This window comes from Scyliorhinus torazame, chromosome 15 (genome assembly GCF_047496885.1).
Source record: "Scyliorhinus torazame isolate Kashiwa2021f chromosome 15, sScyTor2.1, whole genome shotgun sequence".
NCBI lineage: Eukaryota > Metazoa > Chordata > Chondrichthyes > Carcharhiniformes > Scyliorhinidae > Scyliorhinus > Scyliorhinus torazame.
The window spans coordinates 104,625,938-104,641,017 of record NC_092721.1 but is presented as its reverse complement, the minus strand read 5'-3'; the positions used below and the strand labels follow the sequence as shown (position 1 = coordinate 104,641,017).

Genomic DNA, 15,080 nt, shown 5'->3' with positions numbered 1-15,080 from the left:
TGTTATAATTAGCCTTCCCCCAATTTAGCACATTCATCCTCGGACCACTCTTATCCTTGTCCACCAGTACTTTAAAACTTACTGAATTGTGGTCACTGTTACCGAAATGCTCCCCTACTGAAACATCTACCACCTGGCCGGGCTCATTCCCCAATACCAGATCCAGTACCGCCCCTTCCCTAGTTGGACTGTCTACATATTGTTTTAAGAAGCCCTCCTGGATGCTCCTTACAAACTCCGCCCCGTCTAAGCCCCTGGCACTAAGTGAGTCCCAGTCAATATTGGGAAAGTTGAAGTCTCCCATCACCACAACCCTGTTGTTTTTACTCTTTTCCAAAATCTGTCTACCTATCTGCTCCTCTATCTCCCGCTGGCTGTTGGGAGGCCTGTAGTATACCCCCAACATTGTGACTGCACCCTTCTTATTCCTGATCTCTACCCATATAGCCTCACTGCCCTCTGAGGTGTCCTCTCGCAGTACAGCTGTGATATTCTCCCGACCAAGTAGCGCAACTCCACCTCCCCTTTTACATCCACCTCTATCTCGCCTGAAACATCTAAATCCTGGAACGTTTAGCTGCCAATCCTGCCCTTCCCTCAACCAGGTCTCTGTAATGGCAACAACATCATAGTTCCAAGTACTAATCCAAGCTCTAAGTTCATCTGCCTTACCCGTAATGCTCCTTGCATTAAAACATATGCACTTCAGGCCACCAGACCCGCTGTGTTCAGCAACTTCTCCCCGTCTGCTCTGCCTCAGAGCCACACTGTCCCTATTCCCTAGTTCTCCCTCAATGCTCTCACCTTCTGACCTATTGCTCCCGTGCCCACCTCCCTGCCATACTAGTTTACTCCCATACAATTATTCCATTCTTTCAAGTTCCAGATAGAAACATGACCATGGCAAAGTAACTAACACACAAAATTCTCTCCATTTCACAGAAAATAAAGGGGTGAGAATTAATAAAAGAATAAACTGGAGACTATACCTAAATCAGTTATCATCAGATTGATGGCAACTAGAACTTGAAGGAAAGTAGCGCTAGTTTATCATTTATAACCTTTTCTTTCAAAATTGATTATTTTTCCCGCTCCTTGGGATTTTCCACTTGATATTTGTCAATGAATTAGGGGGCAACAACTTGGATTATATAGAATCTTTAATGTAATAAAATATCTCAAGGTGTTTCACTGGACCGTTAGGAAGCAAAATTTGACAGTGACCCACGTAAAGAGGACGTAGGGCAGATACTCAATAATTTGATCAAAGAGATAGGTTTTAAGGAGCATCTTAAATGAGCAAATCAAACAGAGAGCCAGAGGGTTTTGGGAATGGTTTTCTAATGCTTAGGATCTAGGCAGCTAATGGAAAGCCACCAGTGGCTGAACAATTAAAATCAGAAAAGCTCAGGTGCCAGAATAAGAGGAGTTCAGATAGCTTGGATGGTTATTGAGCTGAACAAGATAGGGAGGAAGAAGATTATCAAGGAATTTGAAAGCAAGGACGTGAATGTTCAAAATTAAGGCTTGCAAAATTAGAGCTGAGAGCCACAGTAGGTTTGCTAACACATGGGTAATGGGTGAGCAGGACTTGGTGCAAGTTGGGACACAGGCAGCAGAGTTTTGGATGAGCTGAGGTTTATGGAGGCTGACCAGGTATGCTTTGGGATAGTCAAGTGTGGAGATAATAAAAGCATGGTTGAGTGGGTGGAATTTTCCACACATGCCCCCCCACCCCCCCCCCCCCCCCATGGCATATTTCACGGCAGCATAGGTGGCCTGCCACTGGCTGGCAGTGGAATCTTCTGGTCCTGCTGCTGTCAACAGGGTTTGGCATTGCATGCACCCCAGCTGCCGGAAAACCTGCCAGTGTTTCAGCAACCAATGAGTTGAGGCAATGGGAAAAGTCAAATTATGTTACAAACTGTTTTCGTCCAAGCTTCTGTCAACATTCAGTTTTTAACTAGCTACTCAAGATCCATTACAATGGCATGGCTCACTCATTCTTTGACCAGTCTCCTTTCCTTCATGAGGCATTACCTTCTACTTAGCATATCCTTCATTGTCTGGCTGGCATGTGGAACTTAACCATAATTTAGAAGCTGAATACTCTGTGGTGTAATGGATTTATAGTGTAAGTTGTGATGCTACAAATACCTGGCTATTATTTTTGTGCGTACCACATTTAAAATCAAGTTAAGAGTATGATTTACTGAAACACACACAAAGATAAAAAGCCTGGTTGGGAACCAACATCACTGAAGGGATGAATAGACAGCCTGTAAAGAATTCTTCCTTCAGCAATTTAGAAAGAGATTATTTTTCCTGAGACATTTGAAATCAAGACTAACTGACACATTCAAAACTGCCAGGAAGTACAGGTTGACTACACTTTCACAGGCTTCACAGCCAACAGAGTGAAGTGAGTAACAACAAGATCAACGGCATCTCTCACATCACCACCCAGTGGCGGAGCTAATTATAGATAATCTACAGCCATACTAATAGCTCAATAAAAGTAAAACAGTAACTAAAGGGACTCAAATTAAACAATTCATTAACATTGCTGAATGTGCAGATGTTTACATCCTTGTCCAATGATATAAAATGAAAAGCCTCATGTAAACTTTGAGCTATTAGTGATTATAAAGTTGCATCACTCACAAGTTGGATTATGTTGCATCTAATAGTAAAGGTAAGGGGCGGGATTCTCCGATTGCTGATGTCAAAATCGCGTTCGGTGATCGGCCGAAGAATACCCGTTGCGCCGAAATCGGGGCGGTGCCGCTTTTGCAATGCTCTGCCCTCTCGAAAACACTCCGCACCCCGTCGGGACGGCCTCAGAACGTCACCCAAGGCCCTCCCCCAATGCTCCGCCCCGATGGGCCGAGTCCCCGATGGCGTTGAACACTTGTTCCTTTTATTTTTGTGAACCGGCATGGTGGCTGCGGTCTGAGCCTAGCGCCACCACAGTCGAGGGGGCGAGCCGTTCTGCGGGCAGGGGGGGGGGGGGTTCTGGGGGTGGCAGACTGGGTCCACACGCAGCTGGCGCCACGTTGCATTGCACGGCTGCTGCAGGCCTCCACTGTGCGCATGCGCGGCCACGGACCCAGCAATTCTCCGGCCATATCCCACCACACGGAGGATCAGTACAGCTTTTGCGCCATTTTTTCGGGTGTAAAACGCCACTGTTCCCATGCAGGCAGCGGCACTTAGTCTTCAAATCGGAGAATGCAGCCCAAGGGTTTTGATTACCACCACTCAATCCCTCTTAAAACAATCCTGGTACTGGTTAAAATCTTCAATGCTGCATACATAGCTCCATGTCACATTAAAGGATTATTATTTCAACAGCCACAATATAATTCTAACACATGCGGGCGATTTGGCGCCTGCGTTTGCCGTGAGTGTAAACAGTGACGCGGGCGCAAAATCTCATGAGTCGGGAACTGACATTCTTTCCGGTGACATCGTGTTTCCCAGTGATGTAAAGGCAGGAACCTTATTTTAATGAACTTACATGTTATTAAAGGGCCTATCTGCCACGTAATTGCCCTCACTGAATATTCAAACCTCGATGATGTGACATTGTGTTGGCGAGGTTCACAACATCTGTATGAAGACAGGAAATAGTCGAAGGGATCCTGCAGGTGGCCCCATGATAAGTAGATCATCTGGGGGAGTGGAAGGAACATGTCCCAGACAGGTTGACACTGCCCAGTTGGCACCGCCAACCTGGAAGTGACAACCTGCGCCGGGTGGCAGTGTCAGTGGTGGGCCATCTGGGGAGCTCAATTGGGAGGGGTTCCCATTATGTGTGATGTGAGGGGAAGAGGGCCGAGACCTTTGAAGGGAGGAAACTTGGTAGTGACAAATGGAGCGGGCAGTGAGGGGGGGAATTGGCAGAGAGGGGAGGGACCAGGCAGTGAGGGGGACCCCCCCCCCCTTGATATTGCCTCTATGGTTGGGGAGTGTTGGAGCTGGGGGGAGAGCCCCTGATACCTTTGAGGTCGGGGGGAGTTGCTGGGGGAACTTGAACCTTAGTGCTGATAGGGGCTTGCTTTAATGATGGCTATGGAGACAGCATTGCCCCTCCCCCGCCCCCCAATTTTTTTTTTTGTCAGAGTGGCCCATAATCTGGTCTGAAAACTCAGCCTGTGCATTTGGAAAGACTCACACCGGTTTTCAATCAGAACCTGACACTGACAAATTATGGGAAAATTCCACCCATGGTGTGCAATTTACTGATTAAACATGACTTAAAAATCCTTGTAAAATATGGTGGTCTAGAAATTGGGCAGTAATATGCCCATTTTCCTGGCATAAAATGCATGCATTGATGCCAAATACGGTAGGTCATTAGTGCATCGCCTGCTTTATCGATAAAGGTTCTTCAGGAGCTAAGCAGCTAAAGCAGTGAAGCTTAAGAAGGTTGGCATGTTACTTTACTTATTTTATTGTTTCGACAGGAGGAGCAGACTCCTCATTACATTCATGGGTAACTGTTAGTCTGTCATCAACAATGCTATCATTTACTCAGCAACAACCTGCTCACGGACGCTCAGCTTAGGTTCCGCCAGGGTCACTCAGCTCCTGACCTCATTACACTTTTGGTCCAAACATGGACAAAAGAGTTGAATGTCAAAGATGAGGTGAGAGTGACTGTCTTCGACATCAAGGCAGCATTTTACCGAGTATGGCATCAAGCAGCCCTAGCAGTCAATGGGAATCAGGGTGAAAACTCTTCACTGGTTAGAATCATACCTGGCACAAAGGAAGATGGTTGTGGTGGTTGGAGGCCAATCATTTCAGCTCCAGGATATCACTGCAGGAGTTCCTCAGGGTAGTGTCTAGGGCCCAACCATCTTCAGCTGCTTCATCGATGACCTCCCTTCGATCATAAGGTCAGAAGTGGGGATATTCGTAGATGACTGCATAATATTCAGCCCCATGTGCGACTCCTCAGATAATGAAGCAGTCCATGTCCAAATGCAACAAGACCTGGGCAATATCCAGGCTTGGGCTGACAAGTGTTAAGTTACAAGTGCCAGGCAATGACCATCTGCTACAAGAGATAATCTAACCATTGCCCCTTGACATTCAGTGGCATTACCATCGCTGAATCCCCCACAATTAACAACCTGGGGGCTACCATTGATCAGAACTGGACTGGACAGGGTATATTAATACTGTGGCTACCAGAGCAGGTCAAAGGCTAGGAATCCTATAGCGAGTAACTCATCTCCTGACCCTCCAAAGCCTGTCCACTATCTACAAGGGACGAGGCAGGAGTGTAATGGAATACTCTCCATTTCCCTTGATGAGTGCAGCTCCAACAACACTCCAGAAGCTCGACACCATCCAGGACAAAGCAGCCCATTTGATTGCTCCCCCTTCCACAAACATTCAATCCCTCCACCATCGACTAACAGTGGCAGCTGTGTACCATCTACAAGGTGTACTGCAATAACATACCAAGGTTCTTTGGCACCACTTCCAAACCCATGACCACTACCATCTAGAAGAACAAGAGCAGCAGATACCTGGGAACCCCAACACCTGGAGGTTCCCCTCCACCTCACTCACCAACCGCATTTGGAAATATGCGCTCCTTCACTGTTATTGGGTCAAAATCCTGGAACTCCCTCCCTAACAGCACTGCGGTTGTACATACACCTCAGGGACTCCAGTGGTTGAATAAGGCAACTCACCACCATGTTCTGAAGGGCAACTAGGGATGGGCAATAAATGCTGGCCCAACCAGCCCACATCCCGTAAATGAATTTTAATAAATCTCCATGAACTCCGATTGCCTCCAAACACTTTCACACTCTCATTTGTGCCAGGACAGGCAAGCTGACACGAGTGCTGAGACTGGTGCCTGCAACATGCAGGCAATAAGCACATAGGCCTGACATTATAGTGACCCTGCGACTGGCCTCATTAGGTAGTGTTACGCTAACTTTGTGTCCCCTATTCAGTTGCAATTCAATTTCTATGTAGCCCTATGTATCCATGGACATTATACTTTATGTAACAGGATAATTACTGTTATAAGCAAATAAGTTAAATAAGTCGTAAATGAATGCATTTACCTTACATACAATGAGCGTTTCTGATTAGTTCTCAGGGAGCCAGACCCAGAACTCATGCTGTGATTCATCATCTGTTCCCGCAAGTCATGGATTCTTGCCTCAAACCGGCTGTACTCTGAGTGGGTAAGGTGGAGACAGAGAAAAGAAAAAGAAATAACATTTTAGCTTTGATTTTCCAGTAATATATTCGATGTTGTGTTCATCAAATATGAAATCATAACAATTATTCAAACTTCCACTACTTCTCCCCAGCACTCTCTGCCCTACCAAATACATTCACACCCCATGCCAGAAAACTCAAAACAAAGCTGCGAAAGCTGCACTGTTCATAGGAATAAATTAGATTCATTTTCTGGGTGAAAAATTGCATTTTCCAAGAAACCTTATTTTAATTGGTTCTAAAGTCAACAGCGCTATAATGATCTAAAACTAGTACATTATAACCTTAATACTGTAATCAACTTATGCATCACTGTTTCTGATTGCATTCAACAATGCATGTTCGCTTTCATTTCTAAAACTGTTAAGCATTTCAAATTAAAATATTGCAGAAGATGCACGTATGCATATACTCTCAAGAATTACGCAGAAAATTCCCATGTAGCTTTTATATTGCACAGAATCAAACACCTCAAACAGGTTTACAAGTGACATTTATGTTCTTGCTAAAATTTATATGGGTAGAATACTATGCAAAAACCATTTGTTTACACTAATAATTTAAGTAGAAATTTTATCGCAATACAGGGTACAAATATATGACATTATCTACCGATTTTCCGAAACATATAGACATTATATTTTAAAACAATTTTTACATTTTATTAGGATACAGGAAGAAAAGCAAGATGAACGCAGTCAGAGTCCATCAGATCTGCCTAATGGTTCTGTCTATCAGCCTGCACAATACTTGTATTCTGCTCCAGAATAATTCAATATTACATTACAAATGGACATTCTTTCTCCTTAATAACGGTGATAGTTTAATCATATAGCTCTGTGCACTTAAAAACATCCCTGTCATTATCTCAATCCAATGCTTGGTCTACAAAAGGGATTTTCAAAAGTCTAAAATTAAGAAAAATAATGATATGATCACTTATCAAGAAAATAGTAAAAAAACCAGAAGGAAATAGGAAAAACTCCGACAAAACACAATTAGAGAATTATATTGCAAACCACGCACACGTTTACAACAGCAGGATAACCTCGACAACCAACTGAGAGAAATCACTAGGGAAACCAAACACAGTGAAATGGATTTCTATAAACCTCCATTCCAGTTAATTTCAGTACAAACGTTTTAAACTGACACCTGAAATCAGCATGCTGTTATTGTTCCCTGGATATGTCTTTAAAAAATAATTAACTTCTCTCCTAAAAGCAAGCCTACCTTCCCAATTATGTTCAAATCTTCCCAGGAATAACCAGGTTCCAGGGCTATCCTGTCACAGCAGCAGCACAGCTCAAGAAGGAATGACCCATTAAAAATGTGCAGTCAAATCTCGTGTCATTTGACCAAGCTGAAGCATCAGTGTTTTCTATTATTTCAACTCATCATCCTATCACTGCAGTCCATGGTGCCACATGATGGAATGGGCTTAATAGCTCATAACATAAAATAACAAAAGCTTCTAAATGCTGACTGCAGCTTTTTCAGTGGAGTCGGTAATCATTATTTGACTTTGTTTCCTATATTTTACCTATGTGCCTGTAGTTTCATATATACATTCAGACAACCAAAGCTATTAATTGTTATCCACTAACATTTAACACTAGTCTCCCCTGCTTCTGCTCGATAGTTAGCATGCTCCATTTTAATTCATTTGTTTACAGGTTTCTAAGGTTCTAAGATCAGGAGAAGAAGTGAATAAGGAATTTTAAAAAATATTCATTTGCAAATGTGTTTGAAACAACAATTATTTTAATTTTTATATGTTAGGAATAAACTTGGCACTGACAGTACTGGGGGATACAAATTTTTTAAATGCTTATAAACTGAACAGGTGAATTATGTGCAAATCAAAAAAATACGCCACATTGCTTTCCACTGCTGCCAATATATTTGCTATTTTTGGCTTCAGCCGGCACAAAATACAGGTTAATTTTAAATAAGAAATGGCAAAATATTTTAAAGTCAGTCTTGAGAAAATCAGCCAAAATGGGAAAAGTGTTTAATAAAAAGGAAATTACCCTCAGTGCCAAGGGAAAGATACACTATACAGTTTTGTGAAACAATTATGCAATCATTTTTCCAACTGTATTGTTACATTTCCAAAAGAAGAAAAATAATTGCCGTCATATGCTTCACCTATTCTGCGTTTCTTACAGTGTCTGTATATTCGAAGTAACAGGAATGCTGCGTTAAACTAGGAGGGTTTTGCAATAATCTTAAGAACACAGACATGCGATGCACCATACTGACAAGGGAGTCTCAACTTCAAGTGCCTCTCTGTATTCCCAATTCCTTATAGTATCCAGGATGGCAGTAAACGTATTATAATTTATTATAGCGTCCTGGCATAGGGAAAAATAAATTAGGGTTCCCAATCTTTACCATTACCTAGTGACCCCTGCAGGAAAGTGTGCATATGAGCAGAATTGGGTTCAGCTGCGATGCGCCCATCAAATACCCTGGTGGGTTTCTGAATTAAGTAGGTGAGGGTCCAGAGAGTCATCATCATTTGAATAATCTTACTCTTTCTGTCAAATAATTATTTAAGATTTCTTGAACACATTATTAATTCAAAGAAAAGCTTTCAAGTTTATTTCCTTAAACATTGGCCAGGATTCTCCGGCCACTCAGACTCTCATTCCCCACTGGCAGCGTACCCCTACTCGTGGGTTTCCTAGTGGTGTGGGGTGGCCTCAATGGGAAATCCCATTGCCAAACGGTGGGGCAGCACAATGGCACAGTGGTTAGCACTGCTGCCTCACAGCGCCAGGAACCCAGGTTCAATTCCGACCTTGAATGACTGCCTGTGTGGAATTTGCACGTTCTCCCAGTGTCTGCGTGGGTTTCTTCTGGGTGCTGCGGTTTCCTCCACAATCAAAAATGTGCAGGTTAGGTGGGTTGGCCATGCTAAATTACCTCTTTGTGTCCAGGGGTGTGCAGTTTAGGTTACGGGGGTAGAGCAGGGCGGACGGGGTGAGTGGACATGGCTAGGGTGCTCTTATGGAGGGTGGGTGCAGACTCAATGGTTAGAATGGTCTCCTTCTGCACTGTAGGAATTCTATGATTATATGAAGAGAGAACACCACCCGCCCCGCCAGCCAACAGCGGCCTGCTGAGAAACACGCAGCTGGGAAACCGGAGAATCCAGCCCATTACCTCTTTGGCAAACACTTTTCACTTTCTGAAAATAATAATTAAGGGGATTTTGAAACACGTTTGTTTTATGAGTACTGTTAACTTTCAGGACAGAATAATTCAAGTACTTCATGGGCATTTAAAAGCAAAATTGGCCCTATATATTTTTTTTAATATACATTCGGACGAGATCTAGTGGCCCTGTTCATCGCAGGCGTAAATCCCGTTATGGCGCTGAATCTTGCGAGAGGGCCAAAATGGGATTTGCACCAGCGAGCTCTCGGTTTGAGATCTACCTGACCCCACCGATGACGAGATTTCCATAAATTTGAATAAATTGCAATATAACTAAACGGCTTAATGCTATAGCGTGTATCCACAATGTATCTGCTCCCCCCCATCATCCCCTTGCCCGGCGGCGTGATGTCATGCCAGCGCAAATCACGAATTACTATTGCTTTCAAAAGTGATAACCAGCCTTGATGAGCATTTTGTGGCAGTGGAGGTGCCTGGAGGCCCTGGGGGTTGAGAGCTAAGAGCATGGTCCCCTTGCAACCAGGCAGTGCCGAGTGGCCAGTTCCAAGTGGACACCTGAAGGGGACATGTCAAGGGGCTCTGGCTCGGGTGTAAACCTCCTCCATTGTGGAGAAGGTCCTCTTATGTGTGGTGGGAGGACGTAAAATTGCTGGGTCCGTGGCTGCGCGTGCGCACGGCGGCGACCTGCGGCGGTCGCACCTTACAACATGGCGCCGGCTGCTCATGGACCTGGCTTGCCAGATAGTGACTCCTTTAAACCTGTTGCCACCCCAGGACCACCCATCACCAGACCCCCCAGCCCCTGCCCCCCCCCCCCGGCTAGCGGAATGCCCCCCCCCTTGACTGTGGCGGCGCTGGACATCAGGGGTGTACCATCTTTGGGGGAGGGCCTTCAGGTGACGTCCTGAGGCCGTCCCAACGGTGTGCGGCATACTCAGCGATGATGCCAATTTGCAGGGGGCGGAGCATCCCAAAAATGCACCGCACCCCATTTCGCCGTCAAAACGGATTCTCCCGCCAATTGCCGAATGAGATTTCGGCATCAACAATTGGAGAATCCAGCCCTTAGTATTTGATTTTAAAGTATTTCACACTAAAGAGAAATATTTGTTCATCTCACTGCTGGGCGTAACCATAAATTTAAATGCAATCTCATACAACTTGCATCTGAGTGCTAGGCAGCTATTTTCACACCAACACCAGATTTCATCATACTGCAGTACGAGAGCTGCGTGTAAAGGAGGGAGGAAGGTGGCAAATGCTCCTCATCCCTCTTTCACAAGTGGGTTCGAAAATACTGAGGAGCAATAATTATGAAAAGTAGGGACCATTCTACCCTCAATTTATCAATATAAAATTAAGCTAAAACTGAATGTCTGCTGATCAGGCTACAATATACAAGAAGACCTTACAACATAAAAGATGTTGAATAAAAATAAAATGCATATAAATAGATTCCAACTGTACATTATTCCTTCTCTCTGCATTATCATAAAGGGTGATTTTAATCCCGTTCATCCATTAGAAACAGAACGGGTGGGTGGCAACTAGTACAAAAGAATTACTGCTTCACTTCTGTCAATCACCCTCTCAACAACACATTCTCTTTTCGATAAACTGAGGCAGTTGCCAGTGGAAGATATTGGTGTTGTGAATGTGTGTGAATCAGAATTCTATGATGCAATTAGTATCTCAATTCCATTTTAACATGAAACCATGAAAGAATCATCTAGCAGCCAAGCTGCTGGTAAAATCTCTCAGAACAACCAAGGCAGTGTTGAAAAGAGACATCCATCTGCAGGTAATGAGATCATAGGATCAGTGTGCTATTTTGCTCGTTGGAATACCAGGAGAGTTTCCAGAAACCAGATCACATCCTCTTGATTTATATTTTGCTTTATGTCCCTTTAGGAAGGTTTATCAGCTAATCAATTTCATTTGGATTGAGGGAACGTTGGATCAAGAAGAGTAGGGGTAGCTGCATCAGCAGGCTGCAGATCAGGGAGACCGTTTATAGGAGGCCATACCCAGGACAGAGGGTGGAGAGACCAAGAGACATTTTTTTGGATCTACCTGAAGAGCAGTGCATAAATAGGCGATACTTTCTGAGCAGTTTGTTGGAGACCTCTGCAGGCTACTGCAACAAGTCTTGCTGCCTAATTGATCAGAGGCCATGGCCGGAACTCTACGGTTTTGCAATTCTCTTTTCCTGCTGGAAGCACACCCCTGCCAGTGGGTTTCCTGGCGGTGTGGAGTCGCTTTAATGGGGAATCCCATTGACAAGCGGTGGGAACAGAGAATCCAGCCGCCAACGAATGGTGCGCCACCAAGAAACAAGAGGCTGGGGATCCGGAGAACCCCATCAAATATTTTTTCAGTGGCTCTCAAAGTCACCTTTAACTTCTTTGCCACTAACTCCTTTCAGTTGGGAGCATCTCTCGTATGTCCGAGTTTGCAGTATACATTGACAGTATGAAGGTCACTGATGCCCTGTTTGTCAGGGCTACAAGTAAATTACCAACCCCATTGACCCAAACAGTCGACATGAGAGAGCCCAGAGTTTTACGCCACTTCCTGACTTCCCTCACGCCGAAGGCATCATATGATCTGCACACACATTGTCATCAGGGTAGCATTATCATCAGGGTAGCAGAATGCCAGCCTGCAGTGTTTGTGAATCCGGAAAACTTCTTGGTCCAAACAGGAGAGAGAAATTGCTTTATCTGATGTTGGGGAATGAGGTGCGTGAGGTGGATCAAATGTCTGCTCAGAACACTTGAGTAAGAGAGATCATCGTATCATAAGACCTGGCTTGCCAGAGAGTGGTGGGTCTGTGGAATTCATTTTCACAGAGGGCGGTGGAGGCCGGGACGTTGAGTGTCTTTAAGACAGAAGTTGATAAATTCTTGATTTCTCGAGAAATTAAGGGCTATGGAGAGAGCGGGTAAATGGAGTTGAAATCAGCCATGATTGAATGGTGAAGTGGACTCGATGGGCCGAATGGCCTTACTTCCGCTCCTATGTCTTATGGTCTTATAAGATTTATATTAGCAATAGAGAAGAGCAAAGAACAACCTAGGATGTGATCTAACGGAAAGGTTTCAAGTATTATTTTAGACGGGATTGGCTTTGTTTCTCCCCGGCTTTGTCGGCGAGTTCCCCACCGCTATCTAATCACACTTATGGAGCGATCTAACCAAATTGGAGCAGAGTGCCCTGACGACTGCATTTAGCCAGGTGTTTCCCGGCACTCGCAGCGCCAAGAAACACACTATCTATCGGGACTCTGGTTCAATTCAGCACCTCAGCGGGGAACTTAGTTCCATTTCCTGCACTGAGGAGCTCAAGCTCCCCGGAACTCCTCAGTGCAGGAGGAGATAGGGATTCCATTTTTAAATGACGCCTGATCTCTCAACCTCCTGATGCAACACCTCCAGAAGTCCCAATTCACCTGTAAGGGAGTTCTTGGGGCGTCCGGCACCCCACCACACATGTGCAGGACACCCTAGCGGTGTCCCATGGGCATCTTGGCAGTGCCAGGTTGGCACCTAGGTGGCACTGCCAAGATGCCAAGCTGGCAGTGCCAGGGTGCCAGGGTGGCACCAGCAGTGCTATAGTGCCACCCTGCCCAGAGGGCAAGTACCTTGGGGCCTCCGATCCCCCGGGAGACCCCCATGAGTGTTGTTCCGTCTGTTTGTGGGGACCAACATTGAATGACGTTCGCCAATAGTCTCTGAGGCAAAGAAGTTAGATCCCAGTGCCTCAGGTAGATTGGGGGAATGTATATCAGAATGGTACTAGCTGTGTCACTTTATGTGCAGATTTGCAAAATAGTGATCCCACGCACAGTGGACAGGATTCAGACCATGACATTTCGCGAGATCGCGTTAGATCTCACGAGTCATGGTGAGCCGTGTAGATCCCAGAAGAGGGATTTTGGCACAACACGGCCTGTAGAACGTGCTAAAGTAGGATGTAAACATTGGAAAGAGGTAAGTTCAATAATGAAAGGGGATCCAGTCAGCATAAAATTTTACCAAAGTTTGGAAAAACTGTAACAATGAATGATCATTGTGGAAGAGATATTTCAGATACAGGCTTGGTATATTCCAAGAAGAGTTACAGGTGGGGGATAAAAAGCCAAGGCTCCTTGGATGATAAAGAACATTAAGATTAGAACTAAAAAAAAAAGATGGTGCATCATGCATACCCGGTGAGATTTCCAAGTAACAACCAGGCTAAATGCTATGGGTTGGATTTTACGCTCTCTCACTGGTGGATTTGAAGACAGGGAGCTCAAAAAATCCCCAATCTGTCTGGAATCCTATGGAGTGAGAGAGGCATTGAACAGGCTATCTGCACTAGGATCATTTGAGGCCATTAAGGGTCTAATTAATGACCACCATAGACATTCCTAGGGACGACAGATAAGTAAGTTTAATATCATTGGTGAGTAAGGTTCTAGAAACAATCATCAGGAAGAAATGAACAGACACTTGGAGAGATTTGAGTTAATTAAGGCAAGCCAGGACAGATTTGTAAAAACATATTAGGCGCATAACTTGGTGACGCAATGAGGTCATTGAATCACCAATGAGAGGCTTCTCGCGAGATTCGTCATACTCGAGACGTCTCGTGAGATTCAACTGAATCTCGCAGGGTTTGAGATCTGGATCTCGCCCTTCAGCTCATTTAAATATATCTGCGGCGTATTTTCTCAGCGCCCAGGAAATAACAGCCGTGCCAGGTAGGCCTCGCCAAGGCACCGTTTAGCACAGGTTTCCACAAATGGCATAACCAGGCATAACAGCACCCTGGGGTCTCCCAGGCCATTAGAGACTCCCGGGTGATCGGGCTCTGGGCAGGGTGGTACTCTGGCAGCTGGGCACCGTGCTGAGCACCCGAATCTTGACTCCGTTTTCTTCTAATTGAATCGCATCCATTGTGTTTGACAAATCTAATTAATCTTTTTGAATGAAGGGAATGTTGTCTGTATGAATTTTAAGAGCGTGTTTGACAAACTGCCACATGAAAGGTTCATTAACAAAATTGTAGCAAAAAGAATAGATGGGTTGATGATAGCTTGCATGGAAAAATAATTGGAATACAGAGTAAAATTTTAAAACTTGTCAATGATACCAAACATAGAAGTGCGGCACATAATAAGGATGATGTCAATCAACTAAAACAGGATATGGGTAGGCTAGCAGAATGGACAGAAGAGTGGCAGAAGGAATTTAATACTAAAATTGTGAGGTGATGCATTTTGGCACAAGGGATAGAGAGAGATAATGTAGGCTTACTGGAAGTGTGCAGGGTAGAAGGACCTAGGACTTCATGAGCACAGATCATTGGAGGTGGTGAGTTCATGGGCTGCATAAATAGATGTTTTGAGCAAAAATGCAGGGATGTCTAGCCATCTGTTAAACCTGCTTCCGTCGATTCAGTTGCCAGATGGGCTCATTGTGGTTAGCTGAGCTACAAGAATGACTAATGCTGTGGAATGCCCTTTACACAGTTATGGACGGGACTGCTAGCTTTTTTTGATTGACAATTTTATTATCTTGTAATACCTTGGTCTTTCATTGAAATGGTTTTTCAATGCATGCGTGTTTATTGGCAAGAGTAAAGGTCTCTTT

General features: G+C 44.5%; 1 protein-coding gene across 12 annotated transcripts in view; it reads right to left on the bottom strand.

Moving 5' to 3' along the window:
- LOC140391729 (disks large homolog 2-like) overlaps window positions 1-15,080 on the bottom strand; it is a 1,606,854-nt gene that overhangs the window by 424,380 nt on the left and 1,167,394 nt on the right. For 11 of the 12 annotated variants that reach the window (XM_072476520.1, XM_072476521.1, XM_072476522.1 and 8 more), the window contains one exon: window positions 6,096-6,210. In XM_072476520.1, the coding sequence (XP_072332621.1) occupies window positions 6,096-6,210 (115 nt within the window). Of the gene's footprint in view, window positions 1-6,095; window positions 6,211-7,488; window positions 7,599-15,080 lie in introns of those variants that run through there. The other variant, XM_072476530.1, reaches the window with a different exon arrangement.